At 38.1% G+C, this 25,807-nt stretch overlaps 1 protein-coding gene across 6 annotated transcripts in view; it reads left to right on the forward strand.

Annotated features, from left to right (window-relative positions):
- The first annotated feature begins 1,055 nt into the window (after positions 1-1,055).
- LOC112573614 (CAP-Gly domain-containing linker protein 3-like) overlaps positions 1,056-25,807 on the forward strand; it is a 29,199-nt gene continuing 4,447 nt past the window's right edge. The window contains exons 1-10 of one of the 6 annotated variants that reach the window (XM_025254145.1): positions 1,056-1,564; positions 3,445-3,682; positions 13,679-13,934; positions 14,549-14,804; positions 16,148-16,291; positions 16,537-16,736; positions 16,949-17,084; positions 17,393-17,527; positions 24,438-24,563; positions 25,247-25,370. In XM_025254145.1, coding sequence (XP_025109930.1) covers positions 3,594-3,682; positions 13,679-13,934; positions 14,549-14,804; positions 16,148-16,291; positions 16,537-16,736; positions 16,949-17,084; positions 17,393-17,527; positions 24,438-24,563; positions 25,247-25,370 — 1,466 coding nt within the window. In that variant the 5' untranslated portion in view covers positions 1,056-1,564; positions 3,445-3,593. Of the gene's footprint in view, positions 1,565-1,962; positions 2,016-3,072; positions 3,683-8,773; positions 9,458-13,678; positions 13,935-14,548; positions 14,805-16,147; positions 16,292-16,536; positions 16,737-16,948; positions 17,085-17,392; positions 17,528-24,437; positions 24,564-25,246; positions 25,371-25,807 lie in introns of those variants that run through there. The other 5 variants (XM_025254148.1, XM_025254149.1, XM_025254144.1 and 2 more) reach the window with 5 other exon arrangements.

Genomic DNA, 25,807 nt, shown 5'->3' on the forward strand with positions numbered 1-25,807 from the left:
AAATAGTGCACTACATATAAATGTTAACTCTTTACCTGTAAAAAATCAAACATTTCTTGTTAAATTATGTTAAAATTTAGAAAAAATATCCTAAGAAATATTTATGCATTTTCTTAATTGCATCACATAGGCAAGACTATGGTCAGGGCATATCAAACTCTTTATATATATAAACCCCTCAAAACGTCCACAGCATGCATTTGGTTGGCTTAATCATAAATAAGTTTATGATGGTGATTTTTTTTAAAGATCTTTGCAGCAAATGCGATGAGATGGTTATTACACATAGGAAGTCGGCCACAGGGTCTGAAATGTCAGATCTGTTATTTCCTTCACCCTCAGAATTTAACAACATGACAGAATAAAAGATTATTCATTGATAATAACGTAAAAGCCACATACAATTATATCGACTTATTTTAAACGAATAATCCAATTAAAAACCGATCCAACGAAGAAAGTGTGGGAAGTACGACGTCTGGTTGTGAGGGAAGTAACTCATATGCCACTCTTTAATTGTGAACCACCTAGATTGCATCCCTTACCTTCACCCCTTGCATTATGTTGGTCCGACTTTTTTTCTCTCACATACACACATATGCGGACGCGTACATATAACTACATCGGGAATTTATTGCTTATGTTTGCGTGTGTGCGTGTGATTTTTATGTTCAGCTTGCTCTAAGATGTGTGTCAATTACTTAATCACATTGCTGACGCACTTTGAATGTAATGACCACCGGCACTGACCACCATGTAGAAGCAGTTCAACCATCTGTTGTACACGCAAGTGAAACTGAAACCACTACCAGATGGTACTAAAACCACGATGACGGAAAAGCTGGATGCTAGAATGCCAGGAATACTATGTACACCTCAAGCGTCGCTGGCACAGTGCGTGTTTGTCGAACCTTAGGTTTGCCTTGTCGGCAAGACAGGAAGTCATGTCAAGTATCACCGGCCTGATGCGGACGTCACACACTCTTATCGTATTTATCACATGGTCAGCCACTTCGGTCTTGTTTCTCTCCTGACGTGACGGATGATGACCCCGGCCTGATGCGCGAGTAACACTGCAGCGTGTGCATCAAAACATGCCTGCGTGCCTGCTGCTTGTTCGCGTAGCTGACTGTAGACATGTACTTCACATTGTTCAGTGCATTATCTCATCTGCATCGTAGAGTTCATGATGACTGACAAGATAACACTTGTAGGTTAAAGCTAATTAAAACCTAGTTTGCTCGATCAATATAGCATTAGGCGGAACGGTGTCCGGGTACCGTGGGTCTTCGCACAGATGACGTACGTAAAAGGACATACCCATCGAGACATGATGGAGGGAATGGCAACAGAATAATATATTTTCACGTGCTCAGTCTTTACAGCATTCAAATGGAAGCCGCGAGGTAGAATCGAACGATGCAGTAAGCGCAAATATTCCCCAAGGGATTGTGACCTGAATTATGATCGACAAAAAACGATTTTTATCTGCCTCACCTGTACCATAGAATCATTAAGTAATGGATCGTGACTACACAGATTCTGATTCGGACTCTGTGTTCGAGTAAGTATCATATGTTGTTTCTTTCTGCAAATCCATCAGTACCATAAGTTTCATTGTGTTTGGGCCACATTACTTTAGTGAGCTTGATCAGCTAGGTTCCACACACACACCCATTCCCCTAAACCTACATCAATATATATATATATGTGTCATATTTAAGAGATAAAGTTTAGCTTGAATACTATATTAATGGTTAAAAACAAAACAAAAAAGACAAAAACTAACACACACAGTAACGATACTTAAAAAGTACCTGTAAAAGTGAATTGCTGACAAATGCACATTAGCTGCAACGCCCAATCTGTGAGCACTGCCTGATAGAAATAAATTTTAAAATAAACTTTGCATGGTAATAAGACCTTTTGTACAAGAACAATATTTATAATTTGTTTTATCGGGCTAGAAGCATGTTGGAGATGTGCTCATTTACTTTTTCATCATCTGCAGGATTGTGAGTACAGAACATATAAATATGGTCCATTACACTTTAATTATTTTACATTAGCAAGCTTCTTAAATAATCTGCTGTTGGAATTATAAATATATAGTGTTCATACATTTATTCAAAGTTGACTATGCAAGAACTTATACATTTGCAATACTTATTACTAAAGATCACCTTTATCAGCTATAAGGCCTCTAGGCAATCTTGATGAGTAAATATATTTCAGTGTTATGAATACAGGCTTCATCAGTCCATCAATCGTTAGAGTGGCTGTTGATGAAACAGCTGGCATAAATTTGTAATCTTTTTTTTTCCCCTCTCTGACTGCCTTGTCAGGTTCACAAAAAACATGAATACATGTATTAATTTCTGGGATACTGACGATGCACATTCTGGATTAATTTCGTTCCAGAATGTGAATCATGAGTCGTATGTTGTAACAGTACAGTAAATTGTATTTACTGTGGCCGAGGAGGGAATGAATATTCAAAAACAGAGGGTGTCTCACAAGGACAAAATGCAATACAGGTGTATTTTGTGGACCGAAAGTGATTGTGTCACAAAAATTTGTGTTATTTCATGTTTTTATTTTTACTTCATTCACTTGCACAGCAGAAATCTCTCATTGCCCGTCCACGATCCAATTATTATTATTATTTTACTTAGGGATACACACAGCTAACAACCACCACCCATACACCCCACATCCACACTGCCTGAAAAGGCTCCTCAAGCATATATCAATGAACTAGAACTAATAAATGAAGTGGTGAGTGGAGTGGAGAGAGATGCGGTTTCTCAGTGCATGTGTAAGGATCATCCGATCGTGAGCAGAAAGTACACATGGAAGCAAAGAGGGCGGTCGAGATATATTTCCATAAAACCTGCATGCGCGCGCGTATTCCGAACAACAAATTGATATAACCAACAGCGTGCATGTGATACTTATCTCATAGAATATTTGAATTTGTTTCCGCATTTCATATCAGCGTTTCCGTCTGCTGTGGGTGATTATCTCGATGAAAACATTAAGCCACGTGCGATATCCAAAACGAGGTTAAAATCGTCCACAGCACTTCCGGCTGTGTGAACATGGCGAACAAAACCATGCTTTTCAAACAGATTTAGCAGACGACACTATGATTGCGGGAAAACTGTGAAGATCAAACAAACTCTTGGACTTTTACAAGATTGTAAGGCAAAGTAGTCAAGACACCCAGAAGGACCACTTGGTGTTGTATTTATTTTATTATGAATGCCACTGCTGTTTGAAATTGGAGCCAGTTGACAGTGTTGCTGATATCGTTTTTCTTGTCTCAAAGCGAGGAGGCTAGTGCATTGCCTGCTGAGTGAGTCATACGTGTAGAAATTTACTGTTGATTTTCTCTGCGCCATCATCAGGGCTTATACATTGACTGCTAATTTATCTCACTAGTGTACACCAGAGACCTAGTCGAAGTTGGTATGATCGATTGCAAGACATCTCATTTTTGAGGATTTCACATTAAAGATTTTCTTGTCAACACGGCTCGGATTATCATCGACAGCGAAGTCAAGGAGCCATGGAGATCACCAGAAGTATTGATGACAAGCTACGAAAAACATTTAATTGAAACAACGAGCGTTTCCTTACCACCATGTGAAACAAGGGAAGCAACACTGTTGATTGACAGGTAAACATCTTGAAGCATCTTAGGAGAAAAACAGATCGGATGAAAACACAACTTGTCTTCACCGCATACTACAACTAGAAATAGGATATCTCAATGGCCATTTATCAGTTTTATTTTATGAGAGCTCTAAATTATACAATTTTCAACTAATACTAGTGGTTGAAAAATAAGTAGTAGGTACATAGCTGATGCATGAAAATATTTCTTCTAGCTGAATTTAACACATATTGCAATATCTAAAAAAATAAAAATTGTTTTGTCTACACATCGTACACACTTTTATTTTTGTTTCCAATTTTAATCATTTACTCCTCAAATCACATTTTTGTTGAAAATATGTGGGATAGACATCTTCCAGTAACTCAGTAACTGAAGCAGCATAAAATATATTTTGCAGTGTATTTATCCTTATCTTTAGAGCCCCTGGTTGTAATAAATTCTGTGAAAATTTTTGTTTTTAATGGATTTCAGCCTTATTTAAAGGTTTGTATTAGTAGGAGAGATGCAGGGATATTTTCAGATCATTATTATCATTTCTCTTATAATGAAAGTTAAGAGTAGTGCAGTGGTTTTACAATCTTTGTGGAATGAAGTAAAAGAAACCTCACATCTTTGGGCCAGCTTTTTGGGTGGAATTTTCTTTATTTGTGCTTTACCCTCTTAAGAGTCAGGTACTCATTTCATACCTGAGTTAACCAGAGGAAGTATGTTGTGTTACATGAGTATCGAAACTGGCCAGTATGCATGCCTTTGAGTTTGAAAATATTGCTCTGTCCTTTAGGCTGACCATACTAAGCACATGTGTGTTAAAAAAAAAAAAAATCACAAATCCTTTTGCTGTGGCAGAGATTAGTATTTGAAATTAATTTTAAATGTTGCACAATGAAAGGTGAGCAAAGGGGTAAAAGAATCATTTTTGTAAATGTTGAGTGTGTAGCGCAGAAAGCTTCAGGCTTACAATCTGTAGTAATCTTAATGTTAAAATATAAAATATGTAAAAAAATAAGACTTCTTAGTTTTTTACATGAATAAATTTTACCATAAATACCACAAACCCTTCAAAACTATCACATTATTTCTTTATTAAATAGTATTGTGACATTTATGTGCCGATTATATGTGATGATTATATTCCTTTTAACAGATGTTGAACTTTGTTGCTTTTTTTTTAAAAGATAAATGGGAGTTATCAAATAAGTAAGCCTAAGTTTTCCCATAATGGCTAACTTGAGTGAAAAATTATTCATTCATTGCAAAATATTTTTTCTAGATTAAATTTTAACAAGTAGCACTATTCTGTTAACAAGATAAAACATTTTGAAAATTCTTTTTCTCATTTGTGGATCTTTTGGGAAAGAGATCAGCAACTAATCTCTTCCAGCTGCACAAAAGTAGATTACAAAGTCATAGATGTGGCAACAACTTATTAGCATGTGCTTGAAACTCTAAGGCTTGGGCATTAGAATTAATGCATATCCTTAATAATGTAATTACATTTATTGAAAATATTAAGTTACAAAAATCGTGGGGCCATTTAGATACAAATTAACTATTGACAGTGCTATGGTCTTTATTAACATACGACTTAATTTCTTGTTTAACTCAGGTTTTTCTTTAAAACAAATCCTGCATTTTACATTTTATCTTTATTTTTATTTAGATTTATCTTTAGAGAGAAACATTTCCTCTTTAAGAATGATTTAGCTACCTATGATATTTGAGATACTTCAATACAAAATAGGTTTTCTCTCTTAGGTGGTGAGAACGAATTGGCTGTCAGACTTCTGTAAGAAGTAGATGAGGCTAGTCTTAAACATTTGCCTGCTGTACAATGTTCAGTTAGGTAGTTAAGTTATGGTGACCTGCCATTATTAGACCATTTCTATTGTGAGATATCTAGCAGTTTGCCGTGAAGTATGACATTCAAAATTCATGCCATTGGCACACATTTTAATTGTAAGACTTTAATCTGCAGTATTTGTTTTGATTAACACTCCAGGTCATGACATGAATATTAAAACTAATGATTTGGTTCTAACCATTTCAATAATAACTAGGATTTTCCTTGAGGGTTTGAGTATTAGGTTGCTGGTGCAGGAATGTTGCTTCATATTACCAACAAAAATTTAGTTCTTTCTTAAACTAAGATAAAGAAAGGACAGCTGTGACCCATCCATATCACTCCCTTCTTGTTCCTGTTTAGTGTGCATTAGCAACTTGACATTGTAAGAGCCAATTACAACCAAGCATAAATGTACATTACAATTTCTAACTCAAATGAATTTTTTTTTTATGGTACCTTGAAATTGAAATGTTTTTGCACATTTGAGTTGTCATTTATTTGTTTCATAAAAGGAATGATGATTTTCTTTTTGTTTTTGTTACAAGCCATTCAACGAAGGCAGGTGGTTGGTGGTGACAATGACAATTGGGTGTTGAGTGTTTGAATCTTGGTTCAGACTCTGCTTGTGATATCTGTTTACAATGTTGATCATTTGTGGTTTTTCCACTGCGCGTGAGTGCGTTTGTGTGTATTTTCATGTTTATGTTTGAAGGTGCATTTCATGGCTACCCTACAAAGGTGCGTGCTTGGGCACCTGTATGTAAAGCAAGCTTTGGTCAGGCTTTGGTGCTGGGGAAAGAGCATATAAATGCACTGTATTATTATTATTTATTCAGCCACAGTCATCATGACAAGCTGTAATCCTAGCATCAATCATGGCAATGATTTATGTACCACACTTTTGGCTGTTTTGTCCATATACAACCAACTGTTTTATTCATGCTTACAATTGCATTCATTGACTTTTAAATTATAAGATGTAATGTCAGACTTCTGCAGCATGCTCGCACATGTACAAATCTTAGTGATCTGCAATTGAGTATCCCTTGAAGTACAGTGTGTGAGGTGACCCTGATTGCTTTAAAACATAAAAATCAATGCCTTCACTTACAGCTCTGTGCACACTATGGACATTTGGCTTACCAAGGCTTTAGGATGGGGTAACTTCCCCAAGTCCTGGTGAATGGGGAACATCCCTTGATTGTCTGATTGTCTAGTACTGACTGTTTTTAAGTCTTTGTTGTCCTGGGGTTGTTCAGCAAGTACTAAACTCTGGTAAAGTTGTCATAAAAGGCGGTTGTGGCCGTTGCCTTGCGATTTGCCTTTTGTCGTAGAATTTTATTGCTGCCTTTTTGTTGTCAATCAGACACAGGGGGAGATCATCATTTATGACTTAATTTTGTCGTTCTTTTCATGGAGCTAATCCCCTGAATCTCTTCGATTTGGTTTTTCGCCTACCCCGTTATACCTAATTTGCATCTGTTCATAAGCCAAAGGCCACCCCAGCCTTCTTTTGAGCCTGTCCGAATTCCTGCCATTTCCTAGCTAGTTCATGTTTTGGTTTTACCATTTTCTTTATGGAGTGACTTTAGACTAAAGCATCGTACAACGTCTTATACCAGGAAGCAAACTGCACAGCAGATGACGAGTGAAAAAGGCGAGCATAGCCATTGAGTTTAATCGCTGTATCATTGGCAATTTATCCTTCGCTTCCAAGCCAGAACTGAGTGCGTTTCAGCTGGGTGTCGGTTCCTTGAGCCTCTTACCAGGACTTAGTGTCCTGTTCCAGTTTAGCTTGCCTGCACGCACAGCCCCCTGTGTCTGGCAAACACTCGCGTGCTCCGTCACAAGATTTTTTTCCTCCACCCTCCCTTCCCCCCATGTTTCCAAACCCGTGCAGAGACCGGAAAGCCGTCCACCTGGCCTCTGGAGAACATCCAAACAGCTGCTGACGTCTGTGTAATTAGTGGAGTGTTTAATGAAGTCGTGACCCCCTGCACACCTGGCCTCGGGTGCCAGCTTGTCAGCTAGCGAGTGCTGGTTTTAGTGTGGCGACCCCGTGCTGGAGCTTTGGGCTCCCGGGGGGCTCTCCACTGTTGCCTGCCGTCATTCAAGCTGCGTTGCGTGAGAGACGAACCAGTTCTTATCGGCTGCTTCGTGGCACACTCACTGTGCCGTAGACAAACAGTTTATGTGAAAACCGGACAGGGGACATCATAGAGACATTTTCAATTTTAAGAATATTAGTGGACAGAATGACAAACCTTAAATTCGAGAAGGATGGTTAATGACTTTATTTCGGGAGTGGAGGCTTAGTTATGCGAATGTAGTTTTGTGTGAGAGAGAGATATAGGGGTGAGGGAAGAGAGAAAAAAAACAGTACAGTCTGGTTCAGGGGAAGAAATGCTTTTTACGGGATGGTCGAATCACTGTTTGTGACCCATTTCAGCGAGGGAAAATGTCCCATAGGAAGGAGGAAAATTTGAAGGGGAAATGTTTCATTAATATAAATGGGACAAGGGTAGGGGAAAAAAAACGATCAGAAAGATCTGGGTTCCTTTATAATTACTTGTATATAGGGACATTGTAAAAAAAAAAAAAAAAAAAAACCGACGAAAAGATGCTTTAAACTTGTAACTTTGTGATTTTAATGACCCCACTCCTCCCTTCCCGCTTGGTTCTTCGTCCTCGGTCTTTCGCCGTCTCTAGTTTCAAGTTCGAACTTTTTTTATCGATTTACTTTTTCCTCCATCCTCCATATTCAGTCTTCTATGTTCTTTGGCCCGCCATCATTTGATGCTGCACAGAGTATAGGTCAGGTTTTAAAATTTCCTTGTACGTTTAGATCCCAAGTTGAACTAAAAAAAAAAAAAAAAGCTTGCAACCAGTTGTATTTCTACAAACAGTGTTGACAGCCTGCGCCACAAACGGCATGTAGCAACAGCTGTACTCTGCCAGTGACGTATGCAGGCGGCGAGCGGCAGCGGCATGTTGCGTGCCCGCAGACCCTCCGAGGTGAGGATCAGAGGTCGCGATGACCGTTACGGGACGACGTAGTCTCGCAGTAGTGCTTAGTTGTCTTTGCTGCCAGAGGGCTTCGGCGGCGCCACAGTTGTAGGTTGCGTGCACCATCATCGACCGGCGCGATTATAGGGCTACGGCGATGACTTGGGGCGGGTGGGTAGGGGTGAGTGCCTCGAGCGTAGAGACCTTATGCCAGCGAGAGCGGAAGTCCAACGCACAGGTAACCCGTACCTGCAGTCAGAGCGACCTGTCTGGAGGACTCCTGAGCAACGTTTCTGTGTGCCAGACGTTAAAACCACACGTGGCGCTGTAGGGAGGGTGGAAATGTGGCGGGCCCCTCCCTACTACTAGTCAGGAGAGAGACGGGTTGGACCCGAAAATGTGGAGTCTATGGGAAGGGGAGAGGAAGAGATTTCTTATTAACTTAAGCGTGTGAGCGCGCGTGCCTTACCTGGGCTCTTCCCTAGAGGGAAGACAAAGAAAGTTGAAAAAGCACCCTCCTCCCACTCGCTAACGCCCCCAACACCCCTGAGCACCCTGCCAGCCCACTACCTGGAAACATTGAATCACCGGCACTAAACTTGCTTGCTGGGCCGCTCGTTTAGCCTGTGTGTTTTTGTTGCCTGAAGGGACGAGCAGGAGGGATTTGACAACTCAGTGCTGCAGGGTTCCAGAAGCGACAAGGTCGCAGAGATACCGGCAGACCACAAAAGTGCGTAGCGGCGGTGATGGACTACCGTCTTTCGTTGCACTCGGACTTAACTCACCGGTCGTGACTTAACTCACTATTGAACTTGGGAGTGTGATGCCATGGGCACAGCAGATAATCACAGAGAGGAGGAAGATGAAGAGCAGAAACAGATGGGTAAAGACTCGGGTATAAAACAGCGCCTGTGTTGGCGATGCAAGTATGTATCACTGGTATCTTTTGTGTTTGTGTGCATAGCTACTAACTTTGCCAGAGTGGAGTGGCAAAGTTTTGTATTTTAGGTTTTGTGCCTTTTCTCGGTCCTATATGATGTTTGTTTTGTTCAGCAGTGATTTCCAGAGAGAGAGATGCAGATGGTAGCTGGTGGAGAGGAGTTTAACATTTTTCTTTTCACTTTCACCCGGTCTTAAAATCTTCATTTAAAATCATTTTTATGAATGTGTGAGCAGTCTCAGAACTGCAAAACTTGTTAAGACCATTTGTATTGCAGTGCTGGAAAAGATTGATGCCTGGGAATTCTTTAGTATAGAGCTTGGCTTTCTTGTCTTTAATGATTTAATGACTTATAGTTCTATATTATCATGGAGGAAGCTAAGGCTAAGACCTTTTATTAGTTTTATTTGGTTACTTTTGTGTGTTTGCTTGCTTAAGATATATTCCCCCAGATCAGGCTGGTACACTTTTTTTAAACAGTGAAGAGTAATAGTGTTTAGTAATAGAGGTGAATGGTATAGCTAAAGGAACAAATGGACAAAAATCATAGATTTCACACACATATATATTATATATGCATGCACTAGTAACTCAGAGAGGGTGTTTGGGGTAAAGAATCAGATTTTACTCTTATTATGGCTTATTTGTATATTAATGTGTGGGGGTGGTAGATGGACCAGAGCTACATGTGGGCATGTTTGTGAGGAAAAAGGATGGAGAAAAGGATAGGAACAGCAATATTTTTAGGAGAATATTCCCAATCTGGCTGCAGTAAAACCAGATGCCAGAGACTCCATGGGGACTACTGTAAAAATCACACGCCACATAAGTGTTTACTTTTCTTAGTTCTGAAAGATCTACTCTCACTTTCTGGGATAGGTTGAATTTTCCCACAGTGTTGACTAGCTGGCAGGCAGCCTTTCATCAACCCATCCCCCCTTCTCTAGCATCTCTGTTTTCTTTGTTTTGAGGTTGTTTTTTTTAGCCACTCTAGCACAACTTCACTAACAGTGGGAGTTGAAATTACCATGACCGTCAGTGTACATAATTATCAATGGATACTGATAAGCCACCCTTTAAATGCAACACCTCTTTAAATAGTCTGTTGTGTGATGTGATTTTAAATGATGAAGAGGGTTTAATACTTATTGAGAAGATAATGGAGATGCATCACAGAAGCAGATTCAAACAAACAGCATAGGTAGTTTAAGTCTGATCATACAGACTTGAGAATGGTAATATGTAAAAGCAGCTGTACGGTACTGCACTCTTTTAAGACAAATAAAAGAAAAATGCAGATCTGATTTCTATGGCAAATTGTGAAAGTATCTTTAAGAGACAACAGTTTAAAAATTGCAATGTTGGGATAGATTATTACTGTACAGACTTTGAATGTAAATACAAACAGATGTTTGAAATAATAAATGATATTAACAATATTTGTTAGCACTTTAGTGACTTATACTCTGCCAGGTAGCTCATTAACAATGAAACAAAAAGTTTTCCTCCCAGACTTTTGTTCAAGACCTAATGTGATAGAAGGATGATCAGAATTTAATCCTAATCAGCAGCACTGGTATCAAAGACATCCTTACAAATATTGTCAAAGACACTGAAACATTGAAAGAGATAACACTGGATTATACACTTTTCAGAAAAGAGTTGAAAAACTCAAAAGTGAGCAATACATAAAGGTCAAGTGTAAGCTGTAATCTACTCAGAAGAAAGATAATTTTCATTTTGAAATCTTAAGCATAATCCACCACTGAGAACTTTAACAGTTCAGAGTGGACATAGGATTGTAGCGAGAGGAAACAGAGAATTGCAAGAAGATACAGAACCAGAGCAGATCATACCAAGTTGTTTTCATCATCATCATCATCATCATTGTCATCATCATCCTTTAATTGATGGGTAGTCCTGTGGCGCAATGGTTAACGCCTGTCACCAATACAGTGAGAATTGACTGTCCTGGGTTCAGCTCTCATCTTGGACTGTTCTTTCTCTGCATGTGGCATCTGTTTACAGGGCTGGCTGGCTGCCTTGCCGTGATATAGTCTTAGTTGCTATAAAACACTAATTTATTTGCGTAAAACACCAACCACTCCTCCCCTCTCCTTTAACTGGTACCAGTTAAAATATTGACAGTTTTATATAGTCACTTAAATATACTCTATAAATGGATCCCTCATCCAGTCCATGAATGGCCAACAAGGGAACAAAAACTGTAAAAGATTCAGAAATTTATATGCAAATGCCTGAGTAACATTTCAAGCACCAATGGTTGGAAAATGGAATTGAAGGAAGAACTGTGAAGAGCAACATTCAGTAAGCAGCTAGTCTTCTAGCATTATAATCTGGGATGGCCAGTAGAAGGCTGTGGAAAACAAGGTGCAGAATGAGAGTTGACATGCAAGGATCTCCTGGGGTAACTGATGTTAGATACAGTAAAGTGGGAGGGCTCTGCATAGCCTGTGCTTTGAATCAATTAAAAGAGGTTTTTTTTTCCCCAGAGTGGTATCATCTGTAATTTTTATTTTTAAACAAAAAAGATGTCTTCTAAATTATTTAGAACTAAGTCCTTTCTCTGTTCAGAGAAACCTGATATCCTGGAGAAGGAAGGCACTGTTAGACCCTCTGTGTGTGGTTGGGTATGCATGTTAGAGAGGGAGAGAGAGGGGGTGGTTGGGTGAGGAATCAGTGAGTGTAATTTCACTGAACTTTTTTATCAAGCTGCTTTAAGTGTCTTGTAGATATGCCAGATAATCTGGTTTAAATATTTATAAAATATATAAGAACTTTATGGTATATTGCATTGTTTATGTGATGCTAAAACTATTTTACATTTTCTCATAAATTAACATGCATCATATTCCGAAACTAGAATATATCTGTTGAAACTGCAGAGTTTGCACAACATATTGCTTTATTGTTTTTATTAATGTTAGTCTCAAGTCATGCCAAAATTGCAGTTGTAAACAAAGAATCTACCACTAAATATTGGCTGAAGACATCAAAGACCATGCATCCAGCTAGACAATAGTTGGTTGTGCTGTGGGAATCACATCATAATTGCTGTCCAAGTTGTAGGCTTCTATCAGAAGGGTTGACACTGAAGTGTCACCTGGACACAACTCAGTGGGTGGCAAAAGTAGTACAGCTCTGAGCCCTTTCATCTGGGGCATTAGTCACCAGCACTCTCATGAGTTCATCAAAAAGTTCTCTGTCCAATGTGTAAACTTCAAACGGGGCTTGACATTCTCCCCAGAGCTCTCTGGTGCTACTATGGATCTGTGCATTATTAACCTTTTTCCTGTTGGGACCGTTCTTTACTGTTGCCTAGCAGCAGAAAAATTAGATCTCTGCCTGCTTGTCTGAGCCTTTTTGGTACTTTCTTCTAATTGCTTCTTATTCATATTTATTTTAAAGGACAACAACAACAACAACAGCAATAATATAATAAGGATGTTCCTTTATACATCTACCCTACCTTAGGTGGGTTCAAAGCACTTTACATGTATTTGTGAACAGGATGTATACAAAACAAAACACTATCAGCAGGTATCAACAAGTGCACTGTGCAAAGTCATTACTGGCACAAAATATCACTTACTTTTTCACACACACATACATTAGACCATTATTATCAATGTGATGTATAACATAGTGTAAGTAGTATTTTTGAAAAACATTTAATAATAGGAAGAGGTCAATCCCTTGAGCATCGAACCAGGTACAGATGTATTTCACTCAGTGATCACTAGCAATTTACTGCATAATTCTAGCCACTGCTGTGTTAATGTCAAGTGACCAGAAGTCGGCGACAATAGTTGCATGCTGAATATACTGAAATACTCTCATATCAAATGCAGCTTTCAGTATTATCAGAAGTACAACCTTAATTCAAATGTCATGTGCTTTTATTTTAAAAATATGTAAATTCAGTTTATTCACTAGACATTTCCACACAAAATAACGACAGCACTGTTTTGTTAACTTGCCTGCCTCTTAGACTAAATTTCATCTTCCCCTCAGGTTAACCTTTAATCTTGATATGCTATATACTTTAAAACAGATGCATTCATCATGAAGTGAACATCAAAATGCTATTAATGTAGCTACTTAGTAATTATCATATTTTGCCAAATATGTGTGCACTTATACTACCCTTTTCTCGCACTTATACTACTTTTTTCTTTCTCATTAGAATGACGCTCGAAGAAGGTAATTTGGAATTCAAGACCACACCGGTACAGTCCCCAGGCAAACCTATGATCCATCCATGCATGGATCCACCTCTGTGTGAAAACTGCCAGCGCTTAGACCTGTCTTTCTTTGACCCTATGTGTGCTGGCTGTAAAGAAATTCTGCTGAACCCTGCCACAACAGTTCCAGAGATTTTTGCCATTCTTCGACAGTGGACACCACAGACTCAACAAAACCTTGAGCTGTTAGTTGACGAGGTTTGTAACTTTTGGCTCATTTTTGTTGATTTATTTTATTTTTTTGCCTTATTTTTATATTGATTTTTAAAAGAATTGGAAAAGAGGTGATAAATGTACGCAAGGGTGAAAAACAACTGGGAAAATTCTCTCAGGAGGTAAAATGGGCGAAGCAAAATTGTGAGTAGTTCAAGTTTTTTTGTTAGGATACTTGTTGTTGACATAGAAACAGACTCCTCTGCCATGCACCTTACTGGTAATTGTGGCAGATATATCTGATCTAAATGGGCCACAGAAGCCAGTTATCAGATCAGTCACTTTCATGGAACCATGTTTCAGTAAATGCCAACAAACAAGTATCCCTGTGTAGCTGAAAATTGTGAAAAGTAAGGAAATGCTGTTAACTCTCCTCTTTTCATCTTTCTTAAAAGAGAACAATTGAAAATATTTTAGTTCAGGAGTTGTGGCACCATGTACCACCAGACATCCTCACGCAAACACTGATAGCGGTCATCGTGGTCACTCTTATTGATCCTCTTTGCTAGAAGCAACAGCATGGTCAGAAACTGAACTGTGTGCCTTTTGATTAAAAAAGATTTATACATTTCTCACCATGATGGTGGTTGTGTTTTTAGATTTTGAAAAGGGGTGCCAACGTAAATGACAGAGATGGCCTGACAGACATGACATTGCTGCACTATGCCAGTAAGGCAGGTGCAGCTGGTATAGGAGATCCTGACCTAGCAGCACAGGTTGTCATATCCCTCCTTAACAAAGGTGCTGATGTAAACATACGATGCCGGTGGACAAACATGACTGCTCTTCATTATGCAGCATACTTTGATGTTGTTCCTGTTCTGAAAGTTTTGCTTAAAACAACAAAAGCTCTTGGTGAGTCTAATGGTTTCTAGTTGTGTATGTTAGGAGTGGATGTTGTTAAGGATATGTTGTGCTACTAATGGTGTCATGATTTTCAAATGTAAAACACATCTCAGTGCATGCAAATGTACATTTGAATCATATTTGGCATGCTGCAAACAAAGCTAGAGCCATACATGTTTATTGCAAATCAGAGAAACTTTTTTTTAAAATCATTTTTAGCCTAAATTCAAGTGCACTTGGTAAAACTAGTTGTAACTGGCATGTTGCTGTTTATGTGTCCAGCTTCACGGTCTACATTTCCTAGGTTTTTGTTAAATTTAATATATTTCTCCAGTGTTTGGACTGATATTTTTGAGATGGTATGTTCTACCACCTTCATCCTCAAGTTTTTCAAGCATCTTTGCGCCATGGCAAAGAATCTTTCAAGGCATTCCAATTCTGTCTTGTAGCTAAACATAGATTTTAAAGATGCTTTTTGTTTTTGTATTTCAAGACCTGGTTGTCTAATCCAGTTAGTGCCAGGCATGCTTATCGATGTATGGAGTAAAAATAAATCATTTGGTGTTGGAAACTCGGTTCTCTGAAGATAAGACAGTTAAAAAAAAATTTTTCTTTGGCAATGAGAAGTGTAACTGAGATATATAGATGTCTGCAGTTATCTTGCAGCTGCAGAGCAAAGAGATCAATGTGTGAATCCAAAAGCCTGTAGCAAAATATTTTTTATTGTATACTTTTATTTGGTTATTTTTAAAATGTCTGATTCAGGAAAGTAGTGAGGGATCAGCATAGCTATAAAAGAGTTTTTGTAAGTCAATTGATTTCTTTGATCACACTTTAGCATTTACATTTTCTTGAGACTGGTGTAGACTGGTGTCTTTTCAGCTCTGCTCACAGAAAATCTTTAACTGAATCCTGAAGTCTCTTTAGAGACTTCCTGTGTGTGGCAGTTTATGTGATGTTCTCTAAAAATATTAAGTTTTGGAACTTTTATTTTTTTCACTTGAGAATTTTTTTCATAGAATGCCTTCCTATGTTGACAGCCTGTTGACAGAGTCAACATCCTATGTTGACAGAGTTTTCTCAATATTGTTTGGAATATTCTATAGCGGTAGCAGTATTAATATTTGGAATTAAAAAATTAACAAGAAAGACTTATTATAAATGTAGTGCATCTGTTTGTAAAAATTATGATCTGGTACTAAAATAAGTGAAATGTAGATTTTTTTTCCCTTGAAGTAGTTGTTTTACACTTATTATTTATCATATATTTTTCATTCTACACTTTGGCCAAATAATTCATGCTGATTAATAATTGTTCTGATTACAATAGGATTTGTGAATGTTTTTAACAGATATTGACAGCACTTGTTCAGAATTTGAACATGGTACTGCATTGCATATAGCAGCCTCCAACCTTGCTCATGAAGCCATCAAAGTTTTGCTTCAGAATGGTGCTAATCCTGGTTTGAGAGATGATCTTGGTAGACTTCCAATAGGTCTGTTATGTTTAATTTAATCCATATATAATATAAATAATTTGTGTTCTATTTGTCTTTTTGTTTTTCCACTGTAGTGAAGTAATAAAAGCAATAAGATGCTATTACTAAGACTTTTAGTCTTAAGACTGTAATAAGATTTCATATAATCAGTGATGCATTATCATCATTCTTAGGAAACTAGACAAAGCTGAAAATGGTGAATAGATCAAAAGTGTTAATTATTGGAACATGTCACTTTGCAGACTGTGTGCCAGAAGCCAGTAACAATGAAGTAGATTCTGATAAAGGTCTTCTGATTCAAAAAGTGCGAAAAACATTGCAGGAAGCAACGCCATCTTCCCCAAATAAACCTCCTCCTAACTATGACCTTGTACACTCTAAAGTCACTCTCCAAGCGCTTGGACTGCAACTGGGAGACAAGATAGTTGTCAGCGGCATTAAGGTATGCATTCAATTTACTTCCCTGTCACAGAAACTGTTACTTTGTGCATAGAGTGCTTAATGTTAAGAATGTTGATCAAAATGTGACATCCTTATGATAAAAATATTTTGTCAAGTAAACATTTCTTCTATATTGTATTTATTGAAAAAAAATATGAAATATTTTTGTACATATTGTCACAAAAAGTAAAGCAAGCATTTGCAATGTTTCAGACTGGCTATTTACGCTACTGTGGGCCCACAGAGTTTGCCTCAGGTGTGTGGGCAGGTATTGAACTTGATGAACCTCTCGGAAAGAATGATGGTAGTATTGGAGGTATCTCCTATTTCAAATGCCCACCAAACTATGGTGAGTAGTTTTAGCCTGTTTGGGTATTATTGGTTCAATAATGTTCTGCTTAACAACATTTCAGTTAATGATGGACTGCATATACTATGGTTGCCCCATAAGCCGAAAAATTCCTAGTCACATTGTAGCCACCATAGCTGTTCTCCTCCTTTGATTAAGAGTATGCAAAAACAAAAAAAAAACTTACTTTGTGTGATCTGTGAAGATGTGAATGCATAGCAGTAAATTTAAAAAAAATTATGAAGCAAAAAAAAAAATGCATTTGTTATGCAGGCTTTCATGGTGCTTTGTTTGTTTTGCTGCATCAGGAATCTTTGCACCAATAAGCAAAGTCACAAAACCAGGAGCCCTTCCTGTATCAAAAACTCCACCACCCTCACCCATGCGTGCTATGAGTAAAGGTCATGTGGATGTCTCTAGAGTCACAGCAAGAGTTGACACAGGTAAGTCAATTATTCTGATGTGCTTATCCCCCTTGTGCTGAGAATAGTTTTGATACACCAGTTAGAAAAACAACCGTACCAAAGAGTCCACACACCTACTGTTATTTTTGTTGCAATAAACTATTTTTTATTTCACCTTTAGTGTCTTTTTCAATGTTTAATTTGTAACCTTCATTTTTTTTTTTTTAGTTTCAGTTACGTTTGCTTTGCTTCTGTACTTTTGTTTTTGGTTATTGTATATATGCTAAAAAATGTTATAAAAATCAGTCACTCTTTCCTGTCTTGTTTACATACATTCACATGCAGATGCACAAATACACACATGCACATCTCCTGCATACTGAAATGCAGACATATAATAATAATGAGGATTTGTATAGCACCTTTCCAAAAATTTGCTCAGAGTGCTTTACATGATCATATATACATCTTTATTGTCTGTGTCTGGTTGCAACAGAGATAGAAGTTTTCTTTGTTGCTGGGAGCTCCCACAGTCAGCTGAGAAAAATATACATAATAAACTGAAGAGATTACTCAGGCAGCTATGCTTAACCCCCTCATATGACACAATTGTCAGATACAATTCCTTTTACTCTCTTACACACACACACTTTCAGACTAGGTACATTTGGGAGATCTGTTTAAGAGTGCTATTGCGGTCGGTAAATATAGACTAAATACAACCACACACCCATATTTGCATATAAAAGACTCGCACACTTCTAAAACATACCCTCACACATACACAAGTAAATTATAAGCACATGCTATGCACGTCACATTTAGTCATACAAAAGGTTTGATCAATTGGTTGTTGGGGAAAAAAGCTAGTATTCAGTAAAATCCTGGGTATGTTAAATGCCTTAGGCAAGTGCACCTGCACAATGCCGCCAAATCCCAGGGGCCGCCACGCCAATATACATATAAATATAGAATATAAAAAGAACATAGAGAAAATGACAGCTGACGTCAACGTGACCGAAAAACATTGTTTCTTGTTAATTAGTTCGCTGTATTTACTTATGTTGCGAGAGTCGGAGCAGTAAGCTATATATAGTATTATAACGTTCTGTCGTCATGAGAATATCATCGGCCGCCACTGGGTTTTATTGTCATTGGCGGGCGAAGGGGCCACCGATTTTTTTTTTTCTGCCCATGGCTGTCACGAGTCTAGAGCCGCCCCTAGAGACATGGACAGGATACGAAGGACGGAAGGAGAAACAACTATTAAACAAGTATTATAAGACACAAAGAGGAATCGTGGAATAAACAATTAGGAAGGATATATTTTAGAGGCACATGAATACTTCATTGTTCCATTCGCTTTTAACAGATTTAAGATTCCTTTAAAGAACATTTTGTTCCTGTTTTTTATTTTGTATTAAAACAGTTGTGAGCTACTTTGAGACTTTTTTGTTATTGACAATTTGGTTTGCAAAACATAATTTTTACCTATGTAAATATATTGTATAGATTTGCACCTTTTGTTTTTCACGCGATTGTCATACCGATATTGCCAACAAAGTGCTATTAAGGCTCGTATTTAGGTGTAATATCGTTTTCTGTTATTCGATAACATAAGCAGCATCTGTGTAGGCATAGACTCTACAGCAGCGGTGGACCAATTTTTTTTTTTCGGGGGCCGGTCTCAAAAATTGCAAACTATATATATATGGCAGGCAGGTAACATAGCAAAAATGCACGCCATACAACAACCTTAATGAAAATGGGATGGCAACATGCGTTCATTGTGGTGTTCAATTAACGAATTCAATATGAAAATTGAAGCTGTTGTAATTCCTTCACGAGCCTTTCAAAATCTGGCCGCATTTCCGATGTTGCAATTTGCAGACCTGGTGCGAAATGCTCGTCTAGCTTTCATCCGCGAACGAGGGTCGGGTTTGCTGTACTTCATGATCGAAATTCATGTTGCAGGTCACTCAACTTTTTGCTGTATTTTCTTGCTTCGCTGTTACCCAGTGTCAGTGAGTTCAGGGTAAGAAAGTGTTGAAATGTTCTCTCCTTCACTTGGGTTGAAAAGAGATCAAGTTTTCGTTGAAACGCTCCCACGGCAAAATATTATTCATGTACAAGAATGTTTTTACACTGCAAACCCTCACTGAGTTTGTTCAAATGGTCCATGACTACAAGAAAAGCAAGATCTGTACGCCATTGGCGATAACAAAATTTGGGGAAAGGGTTTGTCTTTTCCTTCGTTTCTAAATAGAGAATTATTTCTTCTCGGAGTTCCCAAACTACCAAAGGTGAGCCACCGGACATAAGTGTGGTAGGGAACACCTTTGTGATCGACTTCAACTTCCTCCAACAACGAGATGAATTGCCGGTGGTTGAGCCTTCTAATAAAGTTCATGATTTTCGTCACAGTGCTCACAACATGGTTCATGTCTTATACATTTTTGCGACTTCATGGTCCACATATATTTCATGAACAGTTTGCTGAATTGTGGCCAAAAGACCAACATTCCTGCCGGTTAAATGTGGAGATCCACCAGAAGTGACACTTCTCAATTTCCCCCATCAAGGACGGGATATTAGTTCGTGCCCCCATGGACGTTCATGAAATCCTGGCCTTTTATAATGTCTTTTATTGACTCCATCGAAAGCAGTTCCTGTGTTATATCGAAGTCATCATTAACGCCACGGATAAAAATAAGCAGCTGTGCATTATCAGATACATCTATACTATCATTCAACACGAGTGAGTTCCAGATTGTTTACACTTTTCTATCAGCTGCTCCAGCAGATCGTGTTCTACTTAATTGACCACACGAAGCATGCACTTTTTGAGGAACTCGCTTTTCGAGAGCACCTTGTTCTCTGTTACTATATTGTATGCCATAATAAAACTGGCTTTCGTTGCCTCCTGCTGACTTTTACTCTGGTAAAAATATTTTCTTGCTTTTTTAACTTCCCGCTGACCGTACTTTGCCCACCCCTGCTCTACACGGTAATTTAACACATTTTCACTTTTTTGCCTCCGATGTATTCGACCCCCAGACACTGATCGGGCCTGCAGCTCATCAATAGGGCATAGAAATGAAAGTTGTGACATTGATACAATGAGATTTCCCAGAAAGTTTTGCTGCCTCGCGAACACAATCTTCGTATCTGGCAGTTGTTATCAGCCAGCAGATACCGCGGCCAGAGCGAGGCTGGGCCCCGGATGTTGTAATGGACTTGCCCCACGACGCGTTGCTGTTCGTTGACGGCTATTTTTAGCCGGCTTTGTACCAGCCGTGCAACCTCAGCACAGGCGTCGCTGGAATCTATCGGGTCTCCACACTTTGTGAAACCTTGCTTGGCCAACATGAGCTCCGATCTCCAGACATTACTAACGGAAGCAGAAAGATCGTTTCGAAAAGCCTGCGAACAGATTTTACAGCTGAACAGGCGGATGGACGAAATGTCGAAGAGATACGAGAAAGCCAGCCGTGAAAACCACCGATCCTTCCGCTACTCGCTTCGTCTTCGCATGGCGGTCACCGAAGGGGTGCGTAATATGTACTACGAGTACGCGGCCAACAAGGCGGATGAAATCACTCACTTGCGGTGCCGAGTGGTTCGCGCAGAGAGACTTTCGGGCAACAACGAAGGCCGGCTGCCTGGGGAAGAAGACGACGACGACAGAGCAAACGAAGTCGACGACAGCATCCGTGAAATCGTTTCGGGCTACGTCAGTCTCGATAGTGTGCCAAGACGAATGTTGATCAATTTACGGAACAATCCGGTGTTGCTACACGGGGCGCCTGTCCTAGGGAATGCAGAAGAAGGTGACGACCATGAGGACGACGACGACAGTGTGTCTGATCTCGAAGAGCAGGAGGAAGACGACGAAGAAGGGGACATAGAGGACGAGGTGATGCATGTGGAAAATATGGACGAGGATTCAGAGGATGTGATTAACAGTGACCAAAATTCAAACGCGAGTTCTTCGGTGGAAACAGTAGTGTGAGTGATGTGTTTTCGTGGAGAAGATGAGTGGCTGTGCAAACCCAATGTGTTGTGTGACTGTCAGTGAAAATCTCTCTTTGAAACGTTCATATTCCCAACCATTTCAAGTTCAGTGGCCTCACAAAAACCTACATCTTTCAGAAATGCTTTGTTTAATATCCCATGCTTAGCAGGAACTAGGTTTCATCATTCTCATAAAATCTGAAACCTCAAGTAGGTTTGTCTCCGGTTTCTACCATAAACCAGTGGATCATTTACTAAGTGCAATCCAAACACATTCTGATGATGATCTGTTCGTCAGAGATGACGTGAAAGCCTCATTGTGAGGAATGTAAAATTAACTGGATGTATTTTCTGCTCATAAAAAACATCACCATATCCTTACACATTCTTACAGATGGTATTCCTGAATTAAGGAGTTAAAATTGTGCTTTTATGATGACTTGTTTATTCAGAACTATATTAAAGAAGATAAATGATAAATAATTTATTATATTGAACAGATTACCATGATAGAATTTTAAATTTACCCTGAATGAATTTTGTGATATAATTTGTGCTTAACATTTTTACAGTGTTGATAGAGATTGCTTATATGAGTGCTTTCATTTTTATAGTTAATGTACTTAAGTATTCCGTGTTTATCTGTCACCAGCTCATTATCAGAGCATTGGTATTTGTACTGCATAGCAAACACAATTTGTTAACCAGGAGTCAGGATGTAGTGAATCAATATTATCTTTTTGGTTTTAATTCAGAGCACAAGTTTTAGTCCAATGTACATCTCAAACTAAAATCATGTCAAAATGCACAGTTGCAAAGCAGAGGAGGTGATGGTGGTGGTTATAAATTCCATGTCATTAATATGAACTACTCCCTATAACATTTTGTTTTATTTGTATAAGAACTTAGTAAACAGAATTGTATATAAGCATGTGTGTGGAGGAAAGTGTGTGTGTGTCTTGTAAGTATACCTGGAATCTTTAATTTTATTGGCCAAAAAGAACTTTAGTCTTAATAGAGGCAACTTGGTCTTGCAATGCACTCATCATGTTATCTTCAGTGAGAAGATTGGATTTTCACCACATTGACATTGACATTATTACTATACAATAAAAGGTGTATTTGTTTTTCAGAGCCACAAAAGACCAAACTGCACTTTATTCCATGCAGCTAATAACATGCTTGTTGACATGAAAATGGCAGCATTTGTAATTTCATTTTACCAAGTTAAACATCTCTTGCAATAAACTTGGGACACTGAGAATTTGCATAAATTCTCAGTCCTTTGTTATGCAATAGTAGTACTATAGTAAATCAGTGACTTATAAGGCAAACGTAAAGGAATCAAATATTCTGTATGACTTTTATTCTTTGTTAGTATTCAAGAAGGGCATATGAATAAATAATATTAAAACCTACCAAATAAAAGGTGTTGGCAAAGAATACATGTGGATCAACATGTATATACAGACATGCGCTTTTTGAGAGTCAGAAGCTTCAAAAGTGGCAGTGCTCTTAATAGTACCAAAGTTTGTTTGGGTTTTTTTTTAATATAAATTTCACTACCATAGTTGACCCTTGAACACTACTAACTGGGAATCACTCTATTACATCAAAATTAGATTTAGCAATCATCTAGTTAATGTTGTAAACTTTTAGTTGCATGCCTATATGTTTTTTAAAAAACAATCTTAGAAAGTTACATTGAAAGCAATGCAAACTAGCTCTTAGAGACAATCAGTCTAGTGTTATAACTGAGCAGTATCAGAACTTAAGTGCACTGGTGCATTTTTTAACATTTTAAAACTTCTTTAATAAAATAAAATACTAGGTGTGAGATGAACAAGTTCATGGAATTTGATTTGTATGTATATGCCTGCATTAGTGCATGTGTTTGTATGAATATTCTTGCAATTAAGTGGAATGGCTTTATTCTTCTGGTGATCTGTATAATTTTGACCTTGTGAAATTAATCAGGTTTGCAGGCACATAGCTACATTGTATAAATAGTATGCATGCCTTTTCTGACTGAAGCTCTGTGTGTGTGTGTTTGAAATAAAGGGTTAGGCCCACAGTATTTAAAGGGGAAAAAACTTTTTCAGCACAGTCACAATAAATGAATAGTAACCTCTTTATGTTCCTGTGTATGATTTATGATGCATGCTGTAATGAGGGGAGGACTGGAGAGATTCAATGTGACACAACTGAGTACTTTAACAGCAACATCTACGACATTACTGAGACAACAAGCAGGCATTACTACCAGTTTGATATTACTGTGTGATTGCGAACAGGTGAATGGACACAAGATTTTATTGTACAAATCTACAGGACATTTGCCATACTTCCAAATAAGCATTATTTTTTGTCCGCCTTACTCCTTTGCTTTAAAAAAAAAATCCAATCACTGATTGGTTTCATGTGCAAAAATGGTTGGGAGTAGATGACATAGAATTATTGAGACCTTTCCCTAGTGCTAAGAAATGCTGCAAAGCCCATCTCTTGATTCTAGAAAGGAACGAATGGCTTGAAATGACTTGGTTTTGGCATTAAGCAACTCCCAGATCCCTGCATTGATGAACCTCAGCTATGCTCTATTTTCTTAAATGTGAGTCCTTTTCAATTTGGAAAAGGGTTCTTTTTATGACATGAAAACAATTCATTGCTTGTATGCGTCTTTTAAAAGAAATAATTTCTTTGCAAGCATTATCTGTTACCTGTCTTCCTTTAAGGTTTCTCAGCAAATCATTTTTCACTTTCATTTAACCAATCAGATCATGCAGATTTTTTCCCCTTTTGGAGGGGGGTTCAGCATAAAGCTCAAATTTAATTTCGTACCTCAAACACTTGTGATTGAATCTAAGGGAAAACTTGTCAAGTCAGGGTCACTAGTAGAAATTAAAGGTGTGAACAATGTTTTGTATGTGCTGTTTAGGGCTTGTCAAACCACGAGGACCATCAGTGTCGGAGACTGGTGACAATGAGGTGGGAGACCGTGTCATTGTGGCTGGCCAGAGAAAGGGTACCATTCGTTACATGGGAGAGACGCAATTTGCACCAGGTAGATGGCCGAATCAGGATTAAAATCCATTTTCCCCACCCCTTTGCCTTTCACTATTATGTCTTTCTGCCTTCGCTGTGGAAAATATTGAAACAGCTGATGCTTATTTCACAGAATTATTAATGAAAACAGAATAGTATTGAGGTGCATTAGACTGGTGCAGATCCATTAAATGGGGAAACTGATCAGCTCCTCTGACAACAGAATATTCCCTTAAGGTGAATGACCGATTTACTCATCGTCAGTTTACGGTGTGTCTGCTTCTGTGAAGGAAAGTTTCTGTGATAGAAACTTGTACATATCTTCATATTGTCTCACTGTCAATTCCCATTTTTGTACCGTTCTAATTTCTATATAAAAGCAGTTCAAAATGAAGGAAAGTTTTGACTGGAGGTGTTGAATCCACCTTGAAGAACAGTTCATTTTAAATTTCAAAGTAATGAATTACAATTAATTATATGTTGCCCAACTCCTCGCCATAGTTTTCTTTGTGGATCTGTTCCTCACATCATAAAATGCAGATAGTGACAGCTCCATTTTTGTACCTTCATGAAAATGAGAGCAGAAAATAGGAGAACCTGTTTATTCAAAAGGTTTGGGAAAAAAGATTTATATTAATCGTAAGTTTTGGATTTCTTTTTGTCTTTTTATAGTGTGAATTGAAAATAATTTTCTTTTTTAAGGTTTCTGGTTTGGAATAGAACTTGATCGGCCAGTTGGGAAGAACGATGGATCTGTGAAAGGAGTCCGATACTTCACCTGCAAAGAAAAGCATGGCGTCTTTGCTCCACTGTCTCGCATTCAAAAGTAAGGAGGAAGCATATTTAGACCACACTTATTTCAGATGCCTCAACAATAAAATATTCTTATACTCTAGGCAATATTTTGAAAAACTGTTATGATATGAACTGTTTGACTGTCATTTTGCATTGTGAGGTGAATTAAGAGAAAATAGTATATGAGGGTGAGGTCAATAGGTCATGCAAATTTTTAAAATGTATCTTATTAGAAAATGAGTGGGAAGGTCATCATTTCATTATATTTTGGACATTTTAACAAATGTATGTGTGCATGTAAACACTTAATTGCAAACATAATGCAAATATATGTTCTCGTTTTGGAATGCAAAAAGTTAGCGGTATAAAATTATACATTTAAATGGATTTTATTTGGTTGCACCCCAGAGAGAGTTTTCTGTTAAGTGAGTGCTTACCTTCTAGAAAACCTTGTTTTTTTTTATTTCC

The sequence above is a fragment of the Pomacea canaliculata genome, linkage group LG10, assembly GCF_003073045.1.
Source record: "Pomacea canaliculata isolate SZHN2017 linkage group LG10, ASM307304v1, whole genome shotgun sequence".
Lineage (NCBI taxonomy): Eukaryota > Metazoa > Mollusca > Gastropoda > Architaenioglossa > Ampullariidae > Pomacea > Pomacea canaliculata.